Below are 25476 nucleotides of genomic sequence, written 5' to 3' on the forward strand. Positions count from 1 at the left end.
ATAAACTAATGCAATCGGTATACGGCACAACGAGAAAAAAATTGAAATGCCAGAATTCCATTTTTTGGGGCTGCTGCAACATTGGAATAGGCGATCAAATCATCAAATCTATCTACAAATGGTATCAGCAAAAACATCAGCTCAGTGCACAAAAAAATAAGCCCCAGATCCCCCCAAAAATGAAAAAGTTACGTTCTTGGAAAATGGCGACAAAAGCAAAACCTTTTTTACTTACAAATTTGCCCAAAATTTTCACTTAAATTTAAAAAAAATAAAAAACTATCCATGTTTGGTATCTGCGTACTCGTACTGACCTGGGGAATTATATTACCATATAGTAAACATGGAGAAAAAAACAAACAACACAATTTCTTAAATTGCACTTTTTTGCAATTTCACCATGCTTTCCAATACACTGTGTAGTAGAATGAATGGTGACATTCAAAATTACAACTAGTCCCACAATAAACAAGCCCTCATAAGGCTATATTGATGGAAAAATTAAAAAAAAATGTCTCTGGTAAGATGGGTTGGAAAATTAAAAAAAAAAAGGGGAAAATGGCTATAGCGTGGAGGGGGTTAAGTAAAAATTAGTTGCAAAACTACAAATTTATTCTATCTATCTATCTCTCTATATATATATATCTATAGATATATATATATCTATAGATATATATATATATATATATATATATATATATATATATATATATATATATATATATATATATAGAGCTACTATATAATTGTCTAAGGGTCACGTCCGTCTCTCTGTCCAGGATATTCATTGGTCGCGGCCTCTGTCTGTGGTGGAAATCTAAGTCGCTGATTGGTCTCGCCAGCTGCCTGTCATGGCTGCCGCGACCAATCAGCGACGGCCACAGTCCGATTAGTCCCTCCCTACTCTCCTGCAGTCAGTGCCCGGCGTCCGCTCCTTACTCCCCGCAGTCAGCGCCCGCTCCATACTCCCCTCCGGTCACCGCTCACACAGGGTTAATGCCAGCGGTAACGGACCGCGTTATGCCGCGGGTAACTCACTCCGTTACCGCCGCTATTAACCCTGTGTGACCAACGTTTTTACTATTGATGCTGCCTATGCAGCATCAATAGTAAAAAGATCTAATGTTAAAAATAATAAAAAAAAAACAAAAAACCTGTTATTCTCACCTTCGGTAGTCCGACGATGCGCTCGCGCCTGCCGCCAGCTTCCGGTCCCAGAGATGCATTGCGAAATTACCCAGAAGACTTAGCGGTCTCGCGAGACCGCTAAGTGATCTGGGTAATTTCGCAATGCATCCTGGGAACGCAAGATGGCGGCAACCGCGCGCATCGCCAGAGGTTCGCTGGATCCCGCCAGGTGAGTATATAACTATTTTTTATTTTAATTATTTTTTCTAACAGGGATATGGTGCCCACACTGCTAAATACTATGTGGGCAGTGTTAGATACTATGTGGGCTGCGCTATGTATTACGTGGCCAGTGTTATATACTGCGTGGGCAGTACTATATACTACATGGCTGCTATATACTACGTGGGCAGTGTTATATACTACGTGGCTGTGCTATATATTATGTGGCCAGTGTTATATATTACGTGGCCAGTGTTACTACGTGGGCAGTGTTATATACTATGTGGCTGTGCTATATATTACGTGGCCAGTGTTATATATTATGTGGCCAGTGTTATATATTATGTGGCCAGTGTTATATATTATGTGGCCAGTGTTATATATTATGTGGCCAGTGTTATATATTACGTGGCCAGTGTTATATATTACGTGGCCAGTGTTATATATTACGTGGCCAGTGTTATATATTACGTGGCCAGTGTTATATATTACGTGGCCAGTGTTATATATTACGTGGCCAGTGTTATATATTACGTGGCCAGTGTTATATATTACGTGGCCAGTGTTATATATTACGTGGCCAGTGTTATATATTACGTGGCCAGTGTTACATACTACGTGGGCTCTGTTATATACTGTGTGGCTGCTATATACTACGTGGGCTGTTATTTACTGCGTGGCCTATATTAACGCATCGGGTACTCTATGTATGTATGTATGTATGTATATAGCAGCCACATGGTATATACCACAAGCCACGTAGTACTCCTATATACTACGTGGCCTGTGCTATATACTATGTGGCTGCTATATACATACATACATATTCTAGAATACACGATGCGTTAGAATCGGGCCACCATCTAATATATATAATATACTAGATTGTGGCCCGATTCTAACGCATCGGGTATTCTAGAATATGCATGTCCCCGTAGTATATGGACAATGATGATTCCAGAACTCGCGGCAGACTGTGCCCATCGCTGATTGGTCGAGGCAACCTTTATGACATCATCGTCGCCATGGCAACCATTATGACATCTACATCGATACTGTGCCCGTTGCTGATTGGTCGAGGCCTGGCGGCCTCGACCAATCAGACGCGGGATGTCTACGTCCTTTATGACATCATCGTCGCTGTGCCCGTTGCTGATTGGTCGAGGCCTGGCGGCCTCGACCAATCAGAGAGCCGGGATTTCCAGGACAGACAGACAGACGGAAAAACCCTTAGGCAATTATATAATATACTAGATTGTGGCCCGATTCTAACGCATCGGGTATTCTAGAATATGCATGTCCCTGTAATATATGGACAATGATGATTCCAGAATTCGCGGCAGACTGTCGCTGATTGGTCGAGGCAACCTTTATGACATCATCGTCGCCATGGCAACCATTATGACATCATCGTCGCTGTGCCCGTTGCTGATTGGTCGAGGCCTGGCGGCCTCGACCAATCAGAGACGCGGGATGTCTACGTCCTTTATGACATCATCGTCGCTGTGCCCGTTGCTGATTGGTCGAGGCCTGGCGGCCTCGACCAATCAGAGACGCGGGATTTCTACGTCGATGCTGTGCCGGTCTCTGATTGGTCGAGGCCTGGCGGCCTCGACCAATCAGAGAGCCGGGATTTCCAGGACAGACAGACAGACGGAAAAACCCTTAGACAATTATATATATAGATATATAATACAAAAATAGTAACAGCACAACTGCTTATCTTCGGGTGCAAGGCCCCCAGGCAACCTGTCCAATGATTCTCCAAAATGCATACAAATTAAAAAAAGAAGGCAGAACTCCCATTTCCTTGGTGTCTGGGCGACGATTTGTCTCTGAATGAGCCTTTCACAAGCAGTGGGTGTTATGACAGGGTGCATGCTTATAGGTATCTTAACAATCCTTAATTACAGCCAATCACATTATACGTTCATAAAGTGCAGTACATCATAGCATATTATACAGTCATCAAGGTGCATTATTTCATATTACTATTTCCTATAATTTACATGAAGTTCCCAAGTGCCACAGTGTTCCGTGCTCACATAGATGAACAATACATTCATTGTTACTTTTCAGATCGCACAATTCTAGCTCATCGCTCTATTCAATAATATGGTGGCAATAATATGGGGGCGCTGCAGCACCGGCGCCGTGGAGTCCTTTAAATATGCTCTTCCTCTTATCCCAGGGAACACCTTTGTTCATGGCGGACGCCAAACTCCTTGCGCATGCCCAGGCACGTCATCACTGTGTAATGGGTTACCGGCATTTGTTGAGGCATTTTCAAAGGCGATATATATCTCATTATTTAGCATATTTAAAGGACTCCACGGTGCCGGTGCTGCAGCGCCCCCATATTATTGCCACCATATTATTTGAAATATATCCACAGACAAAACTCCCAAGTTATTTGATACTCTTATTCTTTATATTTTAGACTTATTCTGATATTGGAAATACTGTGCAATGTGCTCTTCACCACATGGACGTCATAGGTGCATAATCCCACCCTGACGCACCGGGCGGCACCTTGCTCATGTCGTCTCCGGGAGTCAGATAGTGTCCAAATATTGCAAATGACCCTTCCGGACCAACTAAAGGCAGTCGCACCATTGTCCCGGCTATCACAGGCACTATAATAGTTTTAGGAAAGCAGGATTCTCTTATATTATTATTTCAAAGTTCTAATTTATTCATAATTTATAACTTTGGCCGGCAATCCATTCCCAGTGATGACAAAATTTAGCTGGAAATGCACAACAGAATTTACTTTGAACATAAAAGTTCTCTTATATTTTATTAACACAATTGAAAAAAATTCTACAAAATTAAAAAAAAAAATTTTGAAAAAATTCTCCTTCCTCCATGTTACCACGTTCTCCCAAGGCAAGTGCATCTTATATCCGATGGTGCACCTAAAAGACAAAAACGTGGGGGGCACAGAGTCTTTAGGTATTGAAGTATCGCGTAAATTGTACAACATTAACACCTTGAAGATGCAGATGTTTTCCTTTTTGTGTGTTTTTTTTTCTTCCTGCCCTATCAAGAGCCATAACTTTTTCTTTTTATCCTCATAAAAAAAAATATTGGTTTGTTGCATGTTTCGAGAAACATACATTTTTTTATTTTTCAGTCGATTGGTTATAGGACGAATTTAGTTTTTTTTTTTTTTGTTTTTTTTTTGCGGTACGACCTGTAGTTTTTATTTCAGTTTTTTTTTTTTTGGAAGGGGGGAGGATGAAGGAAGCGTAAAACAGCAATTCTGCTATTTAAGATTTTTTTTCTTTTTAATTAAAAGTGAATTCATAAATATTTTTTTTTCATCAGATCATAAAATCTAATCAACTGTAACAAAGAATTATATATGCATACATACACGTGTGTATATATATATATATACAGTGTGTAATATATATATATATATATATATATATATATATATATAGATAGATATATATATATCTATATATATATATATATATATAGTGTAAAAATATATATATATATATATATATATATATAATACATACATACGGTATTTGTTATTTCTGTGTGAACTAAAAGCCTAAAAGAATTCATAGTATGTATCTCATATGGTGAAATGGGGGAAAAATGATCGTAAATGTTCAATTTGTCTCCTAAAAAGAATGAAATAAAGAGATTAGAAATTCGTATTGATCGCACAATATACGTAATTAAAAGTACGTCTCGCCCTGTAAGTAAAAAAAAAAAAAAAAAAGCCCAGATGTAACTTTATCAACAGAAAAATGATAAAATAGACAAATGGTGTATTGGCGGTCTGCAGCCTTGGGGCACAAGTGCCGGGAGGGCCATCGATGGCGCGTCGTTCCTCCAGTGATGGGCGCCCTCTTGATCTCTTTTTAAGGTTAGGAGCGCCGGACAATGAATCCCAGACGTGTGACATTTCTGGCGACTGCTCCTGTCGGATCCCGTCTGCTGCACTCGATCGCAGCCATAATTATACTCTGTGGGTCACTGCTACAACTCCCGATGGAGAAATCCCAGCAGCCTCCAAAGACTTTGACCCCAACAGGAGTAAGTAGATTTTATTCTGAAGATGGTTCATTTCTCTTTTCCTTGAATATTTGTCCTGCTCTTATTGACCAGAGCTGCAGTTTGTGCTCCTGAGCTGTTCTTCCTTTTTGATCTACAATAAAGGGGTTTCCCACTTTCTAGGATCTCTCCTGTATTGGCCAGCGCTGCATGAGATCTAAGATGATTCTCCTCCGCCGGGGTTCAGCGCCGGCTCTCCACTGCTGCTGTAGTTAGTGATTTGGTTTTGGCAAAAAAAAAAAAAACTGATGAAAAATAATTCCTGAGGCCTGAATGAGCCCTTATTCTTACATAACGCTGACTGGGAGTGAAAACGTTACACACACACCGACTTTTAAACTCCCAACAACTCGCCATGGTTTTCAAGCAGAAGATGTGTCGGAAAACTCCTTCACCCCCGGATGATTTTCCGATTTTTTTTTTTTTTTTTTTTTTTTTTCCCCCCACAATTTTTTTTTTTTTTTTTTAAATAGATTTACAATTTTCACCATATGGTAAAAGTGACCCGGAAGTGTGATTCCTTCAGGTCAGTACAAGTACGCAGACATGTTTTTCTATTGAAGTGGTGAATTTGTATGAAAACGTGCTGGGATAAGGTGTTACTTGCCATGCTCAGGTGCTAACCGAGGGTCTTTGGCGTGCTCAAATAATTGTTTCAAGTCCCCGCAGCTGTTCGACAGCAGGGGTTACCTAACAAACAGACAATCCCTCCATGTGTTTCGCCTGTCGAACAGCCGCGGGGTATCGGAGCATATTCTTTGAGCCCGCCAAAGACACTGTTAGCACCTGAGCATGGCGGAAACACCTTACCCCAGCACGTCTGCTCATTGCAAGTTTTTTACCGTGTTTGTTTCTTTTTTACCTTTCCGTACAGCAGAATCGCGCATGTACAAATATTTGTAGTCCCGCGACTTGTCTGAGAATCGCTGCCACGTGACGCATGTCGCACTGCAGCTCCGGCCTAAAAAAAAACATTTAAATGGCAGAAAAGTCGCATGCATCTTGTTTTAAGGGGAACTTATCAGTAACTTTACCCCTGCGCAAGAAGTGGAGGTGCAGCATAAAAAACTACATGAAAAACACCCATCCCAGCACCAACGTATCCGTGCACTCGCAGCCTCTCCGCCGGCATCGCGTCCCATCCCTGAATGACAGCGGACATGAGAAGCCGAGGAGTACAAGTGCAGTGATGTGCCCGCCGGTGGCCGGTAACACTGGACTAAACGTCTTTCATAATGTTGTACAGTACCTCTGATTGCTCGGGGGGTAGTGTTAATGATAAGTTCTCGTTAAAGCCCATGGGAGCAATGTCGCATGCAAATTGCAACCCTTGTCCCAAAACTTCACGGGGTTTACTGTAGATTGCAACACGAAAAATGACGTTAGTAACCGATCCACCCTATAGGTGATAAATATCGTCACGCTGCCGTTCCACCACTGGGATTCCCATCCATCACCAATACGGAGACTGCAGTCCACCATGGTCCGGGGGAAGTGAACACTGCGGCTCCATTCGGTCCATTTAGGATTGATGAAGGTAGCAGAGTCCCATAGACCTAAATGTCGCGGCAGGGGTCCTACTCCACCAGGCATCTCCAGGAGAAAAGGGGTCTGTGCGGCGCTGTAGCAGTATAAGTGTAGAGGAAGCCGTGCTTTTATTAAAATTTACAATCTAACATATTTTAATCTTGCACATTTCACCAGAAACCAAACCTCCGCCCGCTTTCCACGTCACGTCCGCAGACGCGTTGGTGGTAGTTTCCATCCAAGAGGAATCTCCGTATGGCAAAGAATATAACATAAGTCTCAGAAGAAACGATTCCTCCGAGGAGGTTAGTGGCTCACGGCTGCTTGTCCCTTTTTAGAACGTTGATTGTGCCGATATGTAGTAATAATGGCGGATCTGAATAGTCTGGCGCTAAAGCCGTGCGACTGCCACAATGAAGGCTGCCGGGAGGAGGGTGTGTGCGCACATTGCAGGTTTACCTGTGGAGTTTTCTGCGCAGAATCTTCATCTCTTGGCAGAAAACGCAGGTAAAAATCTGTCCCGATTTGATGCAGATTTTCATGTTTTTTTTTTTTTTTTCATGCGGATTTGTCTGCGTCTTTGTAAGCTAAATAAAGATTTATTATTTAAAAAAAAAAAAAGAATTGTGATGTCATTTCTTGTCCAACCTCTTCATTTACATACTCCATTGAAGAATAATGTTTACACAGAGATAGATAGATGATAGATAATAGATAGATGATATAGAGATAATAGATAGATGATAGATAGATAATAGATAGATAATAGATAGATAGATAGATTATAGATAATAGATAGATGATAGATAGATTATAGATAATTGATAGATAAATAATAGATAGATGATAGATAGATAATAGATAGATAAATAGATAGATGATGGATAGATAATAGATAGATGATAGATAGATAATAGATAGATTATAGATGATAGATAGATAATAGATAGATAGATAATAGATAGATGATAGATAGATAGATAATAGATAGATGATAGATAATAGATAGATGATAGATAGATAATAGATAGATAATAGATAGATGATAGATAGATGATAGATAGATAATAGATAGATGATAGATAATAGATAGATGATAGATAGATAGATAGATGATAGATAGATAATAGATAGATAGATAATAGATAGATGATATAGATATAGAGACAGCTGGATAGATAATAGATAGATGATAGATGGATATAGAGAGATAGATAATAGATAATTGATAGGTAATAGATAGATCTATAGATAGATGATAGATAATACCAAGCCCGATGGTGCATAAAGAGTTAAATAAAGACACACACACACACACACACACAAAATCTGCATTGGGCTATGTTCCCACTGTCCGGATATGCAGCGCTTTGGACACAGCAGATATCCACTCCGCCCAATGCGCTGCCGGCTTATGTACGCTCGGTGATTCCGCATATGTTCATTGAACCGTGCGGATTCACCGCATCCAATACATAGACTGTGTAATTTATCTTGCGGAGACTGAGCGTCTTCACAAGATAAATAGACATGCTGCGGTCTAGAAAGACGTCGCATGTGCGTATACGTGGGTCTGCCGCCTGCGTCTTTGAACGCATAGTGCAGATGGGTTTTCATAAAATCCTCCCCACTATGCTGTAACATCTGGACACTGCAGCTGTACGTAGTGTCCAATCCGCAGCAAATACTGACTGTGGAAACATACCCTAAGGCCGGGGTCACACTTGCAAGAAACTCGTGCAAGTCTTTTGCATCAATTCCCAATATCTGTTTAATTTAAAAAAAAAATAAAAAATGGCGTGGGCTCCCGCGCAGTTTTCTGTGCCAGAGAGGGAAAGCCAGCGACTGGGGCCAATGTTTATAGCCTGGGAAGGGGTTAATACCCATGGAGCTTCCCAGGCTATGAATATCAGTCCGCAGTTGTATATTTAGCTTTTACTGGCTAGTTGCGGCCATGGATATTACACCCCCCGTCTACAAACACCAGCTCCCAGCCGCCCCAGAAATGGCTCATCTCTAAGTCTGCGTGTATTTTTCCTCAGCATGTGAACACCAATTCTCAATTTCCCATTGACTAACGTTGCTTGTGCACTACACTGCGGATTTGATGCAATTCCATGCATCCAAAAACCCTGCGGAAACGCATCAAAAATCCGCAATGTGTGCACATAGCCTGAGGGGGCCGTTCAGTGCATGCACTCGTACGGCACCATTGCAGCCTGCAGACATATAGTGGCGGAGGTCTATCGCAATGCTGCCGTCATACAATGTGGACTGTGATATATTAGGTTTTATTTACTCTATTTACTTTTTTTTGTATTTAGAAATTTGCAACTGCACGATTGCAGAATTATATCGTTCCTCCCAGTGAGCTCCTTCCCGAGCAAATTTATTGCCTAAGAATGACTGTTTATGACATCGAGACAATGGAACTGAGTCCATTCAGCCCAGATAAATGTTTCACAGCGCCCGCTCCAGGTAAGAAACCGATATACTAAATCCAGCACCAGCTATAACTTGGGCTTGTAATTTTTATTACAGTATTTATTTTAGGATTTTTAGTTTTTGTACTGTAATTCTAATAAATAGATGTTTTCTATATTGTATTATTCTCATTCCTAAATTGACTTACCGATATTATTATATTATTATCCTGACTGGAGTAGGGGGCAGTGGGCCTGTGATAAATTCTCCATCATTCGTGAATGCCCACGCATAGCTATTAGTGTACCCGTCCACAAAGCATTGTATTGTTGCCCTCCTCCAAAAAAGGACCCGCCCCTGACTTCCTGTAGTAGGAAAAGGACCCGCCCCTGACTTCCTGTAGCAAGACAAGGACCCGCACCTGACTTCCTGTAGTAAGACAAGGACCCGCCCCTGACTTCCTGTAGTGAGACAAGGACCCGCCCCTGACTTCCTGGAGTGAGACAAGGACCCGCCCCTGACTTCCTGGAGTGAGACAAGGACCCGCCCTTGACTTCCTGGAGCGAGACAAGGACCCACCCTTGACTAACTGGAGCGAGGTAAGGACCCGCCCCTGACTTCCTGGAGCTGAGCAAGGGCCCGCCCCGACTTCCTGGAGCGGGGCAAGGACCCGCCCCTGACTTCCTGGAGCGGGGCAAGGACCCGCCCCTGACATCCTGGAGCTGAGCAAGGGCCCGCCCCGACTTCCTGGAGATGGGCAAGGACCCGCCCCTGACTTCCTGGAATGAGGGCATAAATAATACAGTTTTAGGATTCTACACTCTGCAGCCATCACTAGAGGGGAGGCAAGTGCACACTATTAAGTAGGATTGGCGGTTTCTCAATACTACAGGAGTGCGGATGTTCTGAACTAGGGGTTAACAAAGTGCCTGCAAAGTCATTGTCCTTCATAGCTCAAGCCACATGCAAATTGGACTGGAAGTGCATTGGGGCGAATCCATCCATTCACACGCCCCCAGTGCACTTCCAGTCTAATTTGCATATGTTTTCAAAGTCTGAATTCCCAGCACTGGCTCATCAGATCACTACCGGACAGAAGTCATCTCTATGATTGACCTGCACAGCCACTAGTTACAATAGTGAAATCCTCTTCTCAGGTTCCTTTAATAAGGACTCACGATTTATTGGTTACGTCTTTCTCTTGTCTTACAGGACTACCAACTAATCTGAGCATGGACGCACTAGACTTGACATACCTCCTGAAGTGGGACTGGGACTTTGACCAATCTCCAAACGCCACATTTTCTGTGGAAAGCTGGTAAGTGCTCCGGTCTGGTAAGAGGAAAGTCGCTGTAGAACCGCCGTCTGCTGTACCGCACGATATGGCATGATTGACCCCCATGTGTTGGACTGGGTCAGTCATCACGAGCTTTTATATGATCCATAACATGCGCCATTGAGACCGATATCTGATGGTGAAACAAGCTGTGCTTACCTGCTTTAGATTTATTGGTGCACTGCACAAGCAGGGTTAATACGCCATGTTTAATTACGCACATGCCAGAAACAGGCATCAGTGTTGTCAGGAGAGAAAACTATGAGGACCTGCACATCCCAAAAACTGTGCAAATGCTGCAGGTCCTGACGAGCTGTAGGACATTTCAGGTCGTGTTATCAGTCATATGCCTGGAAGGAACATCAAAATGTGTGCAGTCGAGATGTGTGTTTTGATGATGTGAGTTAACTATGTGCGCAAATGTAGCTGAGTTATGTATGTAGGTGAAGCTGTGTGTGATTATCTTGCTGAAATGTGTAGGTGACTGAAGCTGTGTAGGTAGTATCTGTGCTGTGTAGGTAGCCAAAGCTGTGCACACATATAGCTGAGCTGTGTATATAGCCGAAGATGTGTGTGTACGCATGTAGCTGAGCTGTGTAGGTAGCTGAAGCTGTGTGCGCATGTAGCTGAGTTGTTTATGTAGCTGAAACTGCATGTAGCTGAAGCTGTACATGCGCATGTAGCTGTGTAGGTAGCTGAAGCTGTGTGCGAATGTAGCTGAGTTGTTTATGTAGCTGAAACTGCATGTAGCTGAAGCTGTACATGCGCATGTAGCTGTGTAGGTAGCTGAAGCTGTGTGCGCATGTAGCTGAGTTTATGTAGCTGAAACTGTGCATGTAGTTGAAGCTGTACATGCGCATGTAGCTGTGTAGGTAGCTGAAGCTGTGCATGCACATAGAGGAGAGGTGTGTGTATTGGCGCGATGTAGCAGAGCTGTGCTTGTACTGTGTGCATGCAGCAGTGTTTTGTATATGGCTGTGTTGCAGAGTTCACATGGTTGTGTGTGTGTTGTAAAACTACAATATATGTGTGTAATACATGTGCTCTTACATCACTATTCTGCTCAAGTGCATTAAAATTAGCGATATTGAATCTGACCGCTGAAGTTATAATTCGTAGAAAATATATTTTCCTATTTTCTGCTGTTTAAACTTAAGGTGCTTTGCAATAATAGAGCATCTATAGTAAAAAACAAAATATTGTACCTTGTCTTCAAGGATGGAATTTTTTTAACCCATAGCATGAAAGTAAAGTTAATAATAGATTACAAAATCTTCTGTTTTACCCAAATTTAGTTGATTAGAAAGTGAGTACACCCCACATCAAAAATTACTACATCTATTATTTTGTAAGACCTCCATGGTATGTAAGGACAGCACCAAGTCTTCTAGGCCTGGAATGAACAAGTTGGCGACATATTGCCACATCTGTCGTTCTCCATTCTCCAAGAACGACCTCTTCTGGATGCTGGATGGAGAGTAATGACAACTTGTCTCTGCAGAACTCCCCATAGGTGTTCAGGTTAGGGTCAGATCAGGAGACACTTGCCCACTGAGTCACTTTTTTATTTTTCTGTTGATGGAGCTGTTTGAGGGTGTTTTTGTTGTTTTTAAGTAGTGAGCTAACATTTTGCGGTACATAAGAAATTTTGATAGTGTTTTATTTCATTTTTTATGTCAATTTTTTTTTCTTTTACTGTGAAATTTAAGTAATTTATTAAATAAAATATTTTGATTGATATGACTTGTGTCATGCTGGGTGAAGGGTAAGTAAGAACACAACAACATGGAGAGGGTGGGAGGAGCCCAAACACTAGTGAAGTGGGGAGTGGAGACCCTTGGGCAGATCTAAAATCACCCTGTCTGCCCTAAATGTCCCTATATAGGTTCTGCACCTATCGCCGAGCAGGCACCTAATCCCTGCCTGGCCCTGGTTAGGGAGGGGATGTGGTAAAAACTAGTCAGTCCCCAATACAACTAAAGACAGAGAGGATAGACGAACGAGGGGAACACTTTGCTTGAGAAGACCACCGAGATGTCACATCAGCAATCCTCCCAAGAGTCCCCTGAGAAGGAACTAACAGACAGCTCTTACCTGTCTGTCTAGTTGGATGTACTAACACCCACACCTTGCTGAAGACATGGAATCTGTTTAAACCTTCAGCACAGGTGTGTGATTAGCAGCAGAAGGTGGGTCCTAGAGGGAGAAGCATATCACTCCATAAGAGATGCAAAAATCAAGAAGGTGCTTGTAGAGCTAATCGAAAATCTTTTCTATTAGTGTACTATATATTTTTAAAATTGTTGTATTTTTTTATCTTCTTTTAAGTCTTCTTAGGGGACATGAACCTGCCTGTTCTCTATAATGCTGTGCCTCTGTATTGCAGTGTATAATGAATATGATGATCTCTTGCGGCTGGGCTTCACAGGAGTCCCAAGGAGACCGTCACAGGGAACAACTAACACCTATCCCATTTGTTTTCAGCCTTAATTACAAAGGATGCAATAAAATAAGAGGGTGTGAAAATATAACGACTCCTCGGTGTAACTGCTCAGGATTGACGTTCATCGGAAAGTTTATCCTCCGTGTCTCTGTGTATGACGGCCGAAGAAAAGAAAAAAGCTCCAGCGTTATAATGTTTTTCCCCTCTGAAGATAGTAAGTAGAGTAATCAGCCTGATGATGTACTATATAGTCATGTGCGCACTACTCATTTGTTATGTTAAAGAAACGTAGAAATGTCCCAAAGTTCCCCGATTTGCTAGCAAAAAGAAAAACTAATCCGAACTTCCGGCAAGAAGAGCAAGATCCCACAACACTCTGGGGGTCCATATCATAGTGAATGTGCGAGAAAAAGCGAAGGATCACATTTTAACTAAGCCAACCCTGCTACTTCCTTTTACTAAGCAGTTACCGAATGTTGTATATAGATCTGGACATAAAGAAGAAGAGTGCCAAGAAAGAAGAAGAAAAGACACACGAGTCCATCGAGATCAACCTATAATTAATTTTGTTGAGCCAGAAAAAGGCAAAAACCCCATGAGACAGATGCCAATTGTCCCATATTAGGGGAAAAATTGATGTCAAATTAGAAGAATCCCTGAATGTTTAATTTCTAAAACATTAATACTTACAATCTGCAATATTTATTAAGAAATGCGTGCAGACCCTCCTTGAACTTTTTTTTTAGAGAATTACGGTAACAGGTAACATCATGTGGCAGAAGGTTCCAAAATCTCACTGCTCGTACATTAGAGAATCCATATTCTCACTGCTCGTACAGCAGAGGATCCATATTCTCACTGCTCGTACAGCAGAGAATCCATATTCTCAAAGCTCATACAGCAGAGGATCCGTAGCCTCACTGCTTGTACTATAGAGAATCCATAGCCTGACTGCTTGTACGGTAGAGAATCCATAGCCTCACTGCTTGTACGGTAGAGAATCCATAGCCTCACTGCTTGTACTGTAGAGAATCCATAGCCTCACTGCTCGTACAGTAGAGAATCCATAATCTCTCTGCTCACACTGTAGAGAATCCATAGCCTCACTTCTTGTACTGTAGAGAATCCTTAGTCTCACTGCTTGTACTGTAGAGAATCCATAATCTCACTGCTCGTACAGTAGAGAATCCAGTGTCTCACTGCTCATACTGTAGATAATCCTTAGTATCACTGCTTGTACTGTAGAGAATCCATAGCCTCACTGCTTGTACTGTAGAGAATCCATAATCTCACTGCTCACACTCTAGAGAATCCATAGCCTCACTGCTCGTACTGTAGATAATCCATAGCCTCACTGCTTGTACTGTAGAGAATCCATAATCTCACTGCTCGAACAGTAGAGAATCCAGTGTCTCACTGCTTGTACTGTAGAGAATCCATAGCCTCACTGCTCGTACAGTAGAGAATCCATAGTCTCACTGCTCGTACTGTAGATAATCCTTAGTATCACTGCTTGTACTGTAGAGAATCCATAGCCTCACTGCTTGTACTGTAGATAATCCGTAGTCTCACTGCTTGTACTGTAGAGAATCCATAGCCTCACTGCTCGTACTGTAGAGAATCCATAATCTCACTGCTCACACTGTAGAGAATCCATAGCCTCACTCACAAAAACATTGAACTTTAGGAAGGCAAAGTTTGACCAGCTTAGAGATGCCCTTAATCTGGTAGACTGGGACAATATCCTCAGAAATAAGAATACAGATAATAAATGGGAAATGTTTAAGAACATCCTAAATAGGCAGTGTAAGCGGTTTATACCTTGTGGGAATAAAAGGACTAGAAATAGGAAAAACCCAATGTGGCTAAACAAAGAAGTAAGACAGGCAATTAACAGTAAAAAGAAAGCATTTGCACTACTAAAGCAGGATGGCACCATTGAAGCTCTAAAAAACTATAGGGAGAAAAATACTTTATCTAAAAAACTAATTAAAGCTGCCAAAAAGGAAACAGAAGCACATTGCTAAGGAGAGTAAAACTAATCCCAAACTGTTCTTCAACTATATCAATAGTAAAAGAATAAAAACTGAAAATGTAGGCCCCTTAAAAAATAGTGAGGAAAGAATGGTTGTAGATGACGAGGAAAAAGCTAACATATTAAACACCTTCTTCTCCACGGTATTCACGGTGGAAAATGAAATGCTAGGTGAAATCCCAAGAAACAATGAAAACCCTACATTAAGGGTCACCAATCTAACCCAAGAAGAGGTGCGAAACCGGCTAAATAAGATTAAAATAGATAAATCTCCGGGTCCGGATGGCATACACCCACGAGTACTAAGAGAACTAAGTAATGTAATAGATAAACCATTATTTCTTATTTTTAGGGACTCTATAGCGACAGGGTCTGTTCCGCAGGATTGGCGCATAGCAAATGTGGTGCCAATATTCAAAAAGGGCTCTAAAAGTGAACCTGGGAATTATAGGCCAGTAAGTCTAACCTCTATTGTTGGTAAAATATTTGAAGGGTTTCTGAGGGATGTTATTCTGGATTATCTCAATGAGAATAACTGTTTAACTCCATATCAGCATGGGTTTATGAGAAATCGCTCCTGTCAAACCAATCTAATCAGTTTTTATGAAGAGGTAAGCTATAGACTGGACCACGGTGAGTCATTGGACGTGGTATATCTCGATTTTTCCAAAGCGTTTGATACCGTGCCGCACAAGAGGTTGGTACACAAAATGAGAATGCTTGGTCTGGGGGAAAATGTGTGTAAATGGGTTAGTAACTGGCTTAGTGATAGAAAGCAGAGGGTGGTTATAAATGGTATAGTCTCTAACTGGGTCGCTGTGACCAGTGGGGTACCGCAGGGGTCAGTATTGGAACCTGTTTCTCTTCAACATATTCATTAATGATCTGGTAGAAGGTTTACACAGTAAAATATCGATATTTGCAGATGATACAAAACTATGTAAAGCAGTTAATACAAGAGAAGATAGTATTCTGCTACAGATGGATCTGGATAAGTTGGAAACTTGGGCTGAAAGGTGGCAGATGAGGTTTAACAATGATAAATGTAAGGTTATACACATGGGAAGAGGGAATCAATATCACCATTACACACTGAACGGGAAACCACTGGGTAAATCTGACAGGGAGAAGGACTTGGGGATCCTAGTTAATGATAAACTTACCTGGAGCAGCCAGTGCCAGGCAGCAGCTGCCAAGGCAAACAGGATCATGGGGTGCATTAAAAGAGGTCTGGATACACATGATGAGAGCATTATACTGCCTCTGTACAAATCCCTAGTTAGACCGCACATGGAGTACTGTGTCCAGTTTTGGGCACCGGTGCTCAGGAAGGATATAATGGAACTAGAGAGAGTACAAAGGAGGGCAACAAAATTAATAAAGGGGATGGGAGAACTACAATACCCAGATAGATTAGCGAAATTAGGATTATTTAGTCTAGAAAAAAGACGACTGAGGGGCGATCTAATAACCATGTATAAGTATATAAGGGGACAATACAAATATCTCGCTGAGGATCTGTTTATACCAAGGAAGGTGACGGGCACAAGGGGGCATTCTTTGCGTCTGGAGGAGAGAAGGTTTTTCCACCAACATAGAAGAGGATTCTTTACTGTTAGGGCAGTGAGAATCTGGAATTGCTTGCCTGAGGAGGTGGTGATGGCGAACTCAGTCGAGGGGTTCAAGAGAGGCCTGGATGTCTTCCTGGAGCAGAACAATATTGTATCATACAATTATTAGGTTCTGTAGAAGGACGTAGATCTGGGGATTTATTATGATGGAATATAGGCTGAACTGGATGGACAAATGTCTTTTTTCGGCCTTACTAACTATGTTACTATGTTACTATGTTACTGCTCACTGTAGAGAATCCATAATCTCACTGCTCGTACAGTAGAGAATCCAGTGTCTCACTGCTTGTACTGTAGAGAATCCATAGCCTCACTGCTTGTACTGTAGATAATCCTTAGTCTCACTGCTTGTACTGTAGATAATCCATAGCCTCACTGCTCGTACTGTAGAGAATCCATAATCTCACTGCTCACACTGTAGAGAATCCATAGCCTCACTGCTTGTACTGTAGAGAATCCATAATCTCACTGCTCGTACAGTAGAGAATCCATAGCCTCACTGCTTGTACTGTAGAGAATCCATAATCTCACTGCTCGTACAGTAGAGAATCCATAGCCTCACTGCTTGTACTGTAGATAATCCTTAGTCTCACTGCTTGTACTGTAGAGCAGAGGTCCCCAACTCCAGTCCTCAAGGCCCACCAACAGGTCATGTTTTCAGGATTTCCTTTGCATTGCACAGGTGATGCAATTATTACCTGGGCAAGACTAAGGAAATCCTGAAAACATGACATGTTGCTGGGCCTTGAGGACTGGAGTTGGGGACCCCTGCTGTAGAGAATCCATAGCCTCACTGCTCGTACAGTAGAGAATCCATAGCTTTGCTGCTTGTGCAGTAAAAAATTGCTTCCTATGATGATTGAACTTTCTTTTTTTAGATGTAGAGGATACCCCTTGTCACCGTCATAGGCCTAGATGTAAAAAGATAGCGAGATTTCTGTACTGTCCCCTCATATATTAGTACCCTGTAAGAACGTCGCTGAAGACGGCGGTAGCGGAGTACACCACTGACAGTACATACATGTATGCGCAGGTTTAGTAAAAAAAAAAAAAAAAAGTTTTCACAGAGCTCCTGTGGCTGGGCTTCAGTAAAGGACCATGATTCTTGCTATATCTAGCAATACTGTGGCATTATTGGATACAGTGCAAGCAAAAAAAAAGAGTTTTACAAAATATGGGGGAAAAAGTAAAAAACAAAAACGTTTTTTTCTGTCACTGCAAAATCTCTTAAAAAAAAAAAAATGTAAATGTCATCAATATCCCAAAATGATGCTCCTAAAAGCTTATTCTCTCCCCTCAAAAATAAGACCTCACACGGTTTCATCGAAATAAAAATGTTATGGGCCTTGGATAATGGCGATGTAATAAAACAAAAAAAAAAATATATATATATATATATATATATATTTTTACAAATTTCTGCTTTTTTTTAATCATTAAAATATTATAAAAACTGGACAGGTTTGGTGTCGCCATAATTGTACTGACGGGGAGAATCATAATGTCGATGACTTTAACCACATATTGTACGCCATCAAAACAATTCATGATAAAATGAGGTCAAAATTGCAGATTTCACTTTTTTTTTTTTTTTTTTTCCAGTACAATATGTGGTATAATGAAAGGTGTCATTAAAAAGTACAACTCGTTAACACACACACACAAAAAAAACCAAGCCATCAAGAAAACTAAAAAAAAAAAGTTACTGCTCTTGGAAGAAGGTGCAAGAAAAAATGAAAGTAAGGAAAACAGAAATTGTCCATGTCGGGAAGGGGTTAATCTCCTGCAGGCTGCTTGGTGTAAATGACGTAAGGATATAGCGGAGCAATGATATCTGCCCATGCTGTAGGGCGGAGGTCACACACTGCCGGTGACGCGCATGCGGCTCCACAGAGCACAGACTGCAGCTTCTCCTGGGCCTTGGTCCTGGTTTCCCTCCTTTAAAGACACCAGTATAGGAGATTGATATGTAACATATATATATATTTTTACAGCTGTTTTTGGGCCTCCAAAACATTTGAAGATGGACATTATAGACCATAAACTGTTCATTAATGTGACTGCACCTGAAGGCTTCAGACACGCAGAGATCTATAACTACTGCACCTGGCAGACCAGCCTGAGCTATTGGATCAATTCCACAGATACCCGGGAGGTAAGTTCTCTGTGTGTCTTATAGAGCCCCGAATAAAGTGACAACCGCTGTCTGAACCTGAAATGCAGAGAACCGTTGTCCGCTCCCTTCCCCCACCCTTATTTCTAGATAGTGCAAGGAGAGCGGTAATTGTAGATGTTTCTTCTATAGCACGGACCTCAGCATCTGTAGGGTCAGGGGCGAGATACTCCAGTGTTCATAGCTGCCTAAGATCAAGTGGAATATTTGTATCTCACCGGTCTGCTCTGTGTTATCCTGTGTTACAGGTAACGGTGGAAGAGTACGAGCAGCCATTTTATACACTCGATTCGCTAGAACCATCAACCACGTACTGTGCGAAAGCAAAGAAGAAGTGCAAGAAAAGTAATAGGAGCAGTCTGTACAGCCAGGAGTATTGTATCACAACAGGTGTGTATGACGGATCTGTGGGTGCATAGATAATGGACAGACATGTGATAAGTAGAAGCACGAGAGATATGATACTGATAGTGGTGATAAATAAATGACGGACGGAGGGAGGGAGGGATGGACGGATGGACGGAAGGATAAATGAGGGAAGGACGGAGGGATAAGGGAAGCAGGGAGGGATAAAGGAGAGAGGGATAAGGGAAACAGGGAGGGATAAAGGAGGGATGGAGCGATAAGGGAAGGAGGGATAAGGAAGCAGGGAGGGATAGACGGAGGGATAAGGGAAGAAGGGAAGGATACATTTAAGGATGGGCGGAGGGATAAGGGAAGCAGGGAGCGATTAAGGAGGAACGGACTGAGGGATAAGTGAAGCAGGGAGGCATAAAAGACGGACGAACTGAGGGATAAGGGAAGCAGGGAGGGATTAAGGAGGGATAAGGTAAGCAGGGAGGGATAAAGGAGGGACAGACAGAGGGATAAGGGAAGCGGAGGGATAAGGGAAGCGGAGGGATAAAGGAGGGACAGACGGAGGGATAAGGGAAGCGGAGGGATAAAGGAGGGACGGACGGAGGAATAAGGGAAGCAGGGAGAGATAAGGGAAGCAGGGAGGGATTAAGGAGGGACGATGGAGGGATAAGGGAAGCAGGGAGGGATTATGGAGGGACGATGGAGAGATAAGGGAAGCAGGGAGGGATTATGGAGGGACGATGGAGGGATAAGGGAAGCAGGGAGGGATTATGGAGGGACGATGGAGGGATAAGGGAAGCAGGGAGGGATTATGGAGGGACGATGGAGGGATAAGGGAAGCAGGGAGGGATTAAGGAGGGACGATGGAGGGATAAGGAAAGCAGGGAGGGATTAAGGAGGGACGGACAGAGGGATAAGGGAAGCAGGGAGGGATTAAGGAGGGACGGACGGCAGGATAGGGGAAGCAGGGAGGGATAAAGGAGGGACGGGAGGAAGGAGGCGGGATAAATACGGAGGAAAGGGTTAAAGTAGGGATGGAGGGATAAAGGACGGACCATAGATGGATGGATAGACATGCTTACAAATAGAGACACGAGAGAGATAAATATTGGGTAGATGACAGTTATGATAGCGATAGCTATGAGACAGATCAATAGATAGACGTGGCCCAGAGAGGTGTGATATAGCTGGATATAAGATAGTTGGATAGAAAAGGTCACACTATGAACCGAAAAGTTGCCACATGTGCCAATAATTTTGCTCTTAAAGAGAATGTCGATTCCTTTAGGATAGGTCATCAATGTCTGATCGGTCGGGAGCGACACCCGGCACCTCCAGCGAACGGCTGTTATCGGTGTTGGCGGACCCCGGCCGGAAGTACTTGCTTGCGGAGCTGCTCCGTCTTCTGTTAGTGGCCGAGGCTTGGTACTATACAACAGACTCCTATTCAAATCATTAGGAGGTGGATGTGTAGTACCGTGCAGCTGTTTAGCAAGGTCAACGGCATGAGATTCCTGAGAAGTTACCGCAGTTATCTCTGACTTAGTCTCTTCTTTTCTTGGTACACCGAGAATACAAAACCGTTTCTACCCGATATAATGGCACGGTCAGTTCCGTTCTGCAGTGACATAAGTTGGTATTTTATCTGTTTGCCAAATCATATTCAAGATAGTTATATAATCAATATGGACTTAAAGTGCAGACTCTCAGCTTTAATTCGAGGGTAGTCGCATCCTAATTGCAGGGTTTAGGAATTACAGCTCTTGAACATGTAGGTGTCTCTTTCAAGGGACCAAAAGTTATTGGATAGTTATCTGAAAAGCTCTGTAATGGGCTGCATGGGCTATTCTCTCGTTAATCCATCATCAGGTAAAAGGTCTGGAGCTTATTCGAGGTGTGGCTTTTGCATTTGGAAGCTGTTGCTGTGAACCCACAACATGTGGTGAAAGAAGCCCTCAATGGAAGAGAAACAGACCACCATTAGGCTGAAAAAAAAAAGAGAATTCCATCAGAGTGATATCAGAAATGTTAGGAGAGGCCAAATCAACAGTTTAATACATTCTGCGTAAAAAAAGAAAAGCGCACACTGGTGAGCTTGGGAACTCTAAAAGGCTTGGACGTACACAGTAGACAAGTGGTGAATAGTGTTGAGCGATACCAGTCCGATACTTGAAAGTATCGGTATCGGATAGTATCGGCCGATACCCGAAAAGTATCGGATATCACCGATACCCGATACCAATACAAGTCGATGGGACACCAAGTATCGGAAGGTATCCTGATGGTTCCCAGGGTCTGAAGGAGAGGAAACTCTCCTTCAGGCCCTGGGATCCATATTAATGTGTAAAATAAAGAATTAAAATAAAAAATATTGATATACTTACCTCTCCGGAGGCCCCTGGACATCACCGCTGGTAATCGGCAGCCTTCTTTGCTTAAAATGAGCGCGTTTAGGGCCTTCCATGACATCACGGCTTCTGATTGGTCGCGTGCCGCTCATGTGAACGCCACGCGACCAATCACAAGCCGTAACGTCATTCTCAGGTCCTAAATTCCTAGAATGAGGAGTTTAGGGCCTGAGAATGACGTCGCGGCTTGTGATTGGTCGCGTGGCGGTCACATGAGCGGCACGTGACCAATCAGAAGCCGTAACGTCATTCTCAGGTCCTAAATTCCTAGAATGAGGAGTTTAGGGCCTGAGAATGACGTCGCGGCTTGTGATTGGTCGCGTGGCGGTCACATGAGCGGCACGCGACCAATCAGAAGCCGTGACGGTGGCGGTGTGATGGCGCGGGCATGCGTGGCTTCCATTGATGATGTGACGGAAGGTAGGATGAATCCTGTGTACAGGGCGACACTTTCTGCTCCGATTCAACCAAATGTGGCAAGGTTGATTTGGATGAAGCTTCACAGAACCAAAAACAATGACCCAAAACATCCTGCGAAAGCAAAGAAGTGGAATATTCTGCAATGGCCGAGTCATCCCCAGATCTCAGCCCCATTGAGGAACATTTCACAGACTTAAGGCACAAAGAGCCACAAACGAGCAACAACTGAAGTCACTGCAGTAAAGGCAACAAAGCCTCACAGAGCAGGAGACCCAGCGTCTGCTGACGTCCATGGCTTCCAGACTACAGGCGTCATTGCTGCAAAGGATTCTCCACAAAGTGCTAAAAATGAACATTTTATTTATGGTAAAATTGTTTTGTCCAATTACTTATGAGCCCCAGAAATGAGGAGGGTTTGTAGAAAAATGGTTGCAATTCCTAAACGTTTCACAGGATATTTTTATTCAACCCCTTTCATCAAACCTGAAAGTCTCCACTTCTATTGCACCTCAGTTCTTTCATTTGACATCAAAATTTGCGGCCTGCAGAGCTGAAATCACCAAGATTCAGGGACTCTTCAAATATTCCTGATGTGAAAAAATGTATTCCAGCTTTGAAAAATCCAAAGGTTTATCAAAACCTCTTTACAAATGGAAGGTCTGCATGACGACCTACAAAGCCCCGCGTTTCCGATGCTCTCAGACCTCCTTTTTCATAGCAGGACACCATTTCCTTTCTTCAGCACGCTGAGGGCCACTTTAGGTGAGCGGGTTTCAATTCCCTTTTTTCCCACAAATATTCCTGAACCCTAATGGTGCATATCTAATATATAAAGCTGAATGTGTGTGTGTGTGTGTGTGTGTATGTGTATGTCCGGGATTGGCATCTGCACCGTCGCAGCTACAGCCACAAAATTTTGCACAGTCACACGTCTGGACCCCGAGAGCGTCATAGGCTATGTTGTGAGGCGAAATTTTAACCCCGCGCGTTCCAATTCACCAAACAATTTTGCCCCTATCTACATAATGGGGAAAAAAGTGAAAGGAAAAGTGTTGGAGGCAAATTGACAGCTCCCAGATGTGAACAGGGGGACTTAAAGAATGAGAGCGATGGCGCCAAAGAGTATATACCGATCAGTTGCTAAGGTGGGGCTCCGACATGAGATACTCACCACACATGGGGATATGAACACACACACAAAATGCGCCACACACTACCACGTGCTTGAACACATATTACCCTCAGCACACATTTCACCACACATACACCATCCTCGCCACATAAAAGTCGAAACACAAAAGTCGCCGCTCAAAACTCGCCACGCGCAAAACTCGCCACATGCAAAAACTAGGCTCACGCAAAACTCGCCACAAGTGCAAAACTCACCTCATGGAAAACTCGCCACACGCAAAACTTGCACACGCGGAAAAATTGCCACATGCACAAAATTTGCAACACATGCAAAAGTTGCCTCACACAAAACTTGCACATACTCAAAAGCCACCAGACATAAAACTCACCACGCGCAAAACTCGCCATGCGCAAAACTTGCTGCACACAACTTGCTACACTAACCTGTCACATGCAACTCGACACACAAAAAGTTGCTACACGCATGTTGCTACACAAAACTCATCTCACAAAAGTCGCTACATGCATGTCGCCACACACAACTCAACACACACAACTTGACAAATGAAACTAGCCCTAAAACACACACAAGTCTGGTATTAGCCTTCAAAAATAAAAATCTGATTAATAAGCAGACAAACTACAAGAGCAACAAATGTACCATATAGGAAATACGGCAGCTGTCAGTCACATGACCTGTCTATTATGTGTATGTGTGAGCTAATATATACTGCCAGGGGGGAGGGCTTCCTGTTGGCTGGGGATTTATCAGGCTGCCAATTTATCTTACAAATACTGAGGTAAAAATACTGAGCAAATAACGTGTTAACGAGGTCTAATACAGGAGATCACACAGGTATATACTATATACAGGGGAGATGACACACAGATATATACTATATACAGGAGAGATGACACACAGGTATATACTACATAGAGGAGGAGATGACATACAGGTACATACTATATACAGGAGGAGATGACATACAGGTATATACTATATACAGGAGATGACACACAGGTATATACTATATACAGGAGCAGATTACCTACAGGTATATACTATATACAGGAGGAGATGACATACAGGTATATGCTATATATAGAAGATGACATACAGGTATATACTATATACAGGGGAGATGACACACAGGTATATACTATATACAGGAGGAGATGACATACAGGTATATACTATATATAGAAGGAGATGACATACAGGTATATACTATATATAGGAGGAGATGACATACAGGTATATACTATATATAGGAGGAGATGACATACAGGTATATACTATATACAGGGGAGATGACACACAGCAGGTATATACTATATACAGGGGAGATGACATACAGGTATATACTATATACAGGAGATGACATACAGGTGTATACTATATATAAGGGAGATGACAAACATGTAAATACTGAGGTGAAAATGAGAGGTGTGAGTGCAAAATGAGAGGAGTGAGGGAAAATAGTGTAGTGATCGGAAAATGACAGATGTGAGGTCGAAATAACAAGTGTTAGGCGGGAATGAGAGGAGTGAGGGAGAAAATGAGAGGTGTGAGGGAGAAAATGAGAGATGTGAGGGGGAAAATTAAAGATGTGATTGGGAAAATGAGAGGCGTGATGGGAAAATAAGAGAAGTGACGTGCTATAACTAACCACAGATATTTACTATGCCCAGGCAACGCCGGGCTCTTCAGCTAGTTTATTACTATATTTCTTCCCAGGGCTTCCTGGATCCATCTGCACCAGGGTCAGGTCACTATAGGTTCCTGGATGTCCTCCTTCAGCTGTAATCAGGATTATCGTCTCTCTTGTCTTAGATCCGAGGTCTCATTTGGCTGCGTGGATAATTGGGTTCACATTTTTTGGAATAGTGTTGATTTCCACCGTCCTTTACCTGTGCTTCTGCCCCTTCAAACGTTACATGAAGCAAATATTCTTCCCATCTAACAAGCTGCCGTCCAGCGTAGAGAAGGTAAGAGACTGGATAATGAGGCGGTGCACCGCCCGGGACTGCGTCGGTATGTACTGATGTACCGGTGCCGCCGGCTCCGAACATTACAGAGCTCTGATACACCGTAGCTTGCTGTGCAGCGTCACCAGGACAGGTTTCCACACTTGCATTTACTGACAAACAGCCAATATCTTAA

General features: G+C 42.6%; 1 protein-coding gene across 1 annotated transcript in view; it reads left to right on the forward strand.

Moving 5' to 3' along the window:
• Nucleotides 1-25476, forward strand: part of LOC138672642 (interleukin-10 receptor subunit beta-like) — a 55006-nt gene that overhangs the window by 23411 nt on the left and 6119 nt on the right. The window contains exons 3-10 of the mRNA XM_069760810.1: nucleotides 5240-5409; nucleotides 7132-7259; nucleotides 9279-9432; nucleotides 10591-10696; nucleotides 13199-13371; nucleotides 18818-18978; nucleotides 19245-19386; nucleotides 25147-25301. Of these exons, the coding sequence (XP_069616911.1) occupies nucleotides 5240-5409; nucleotides 7132-7259; nucleotides 9279-9432; nucleotides 10591-10696; nucleotides 13199-13371; nucleotides 18818-18978; nucleotides 19245-19386; nucleotides 25147-25301 (1189 nt within the window). The remainder of the gene's footprint in view (nucleotides 1-5239; nucleotides 5410-7131; nucleotides 7260-9278; nucleotides 9433-10590; nucleotides 10697-13198; nucleotides 13372-18817; nucleotides 18979-19244; nucleotides 19387-25146; nucleotides 25302-25476) is intronic.

The sequence above is a fragment of the Ranitomeya imitator genome, chromosome 3 (assembly GCF_032444005.1).
Source record: "Ranitomeya imitator isolate aRanImi1 chromosome 3, aRanImi1.pri, whole genome shotgun sequence".
Lineage (NCBI taxonomy): Eukaryota > Metazoa > Chordata > Amphibia > Anura > Dendrobatidae > Ranitomeya > Ranitomeya imitator.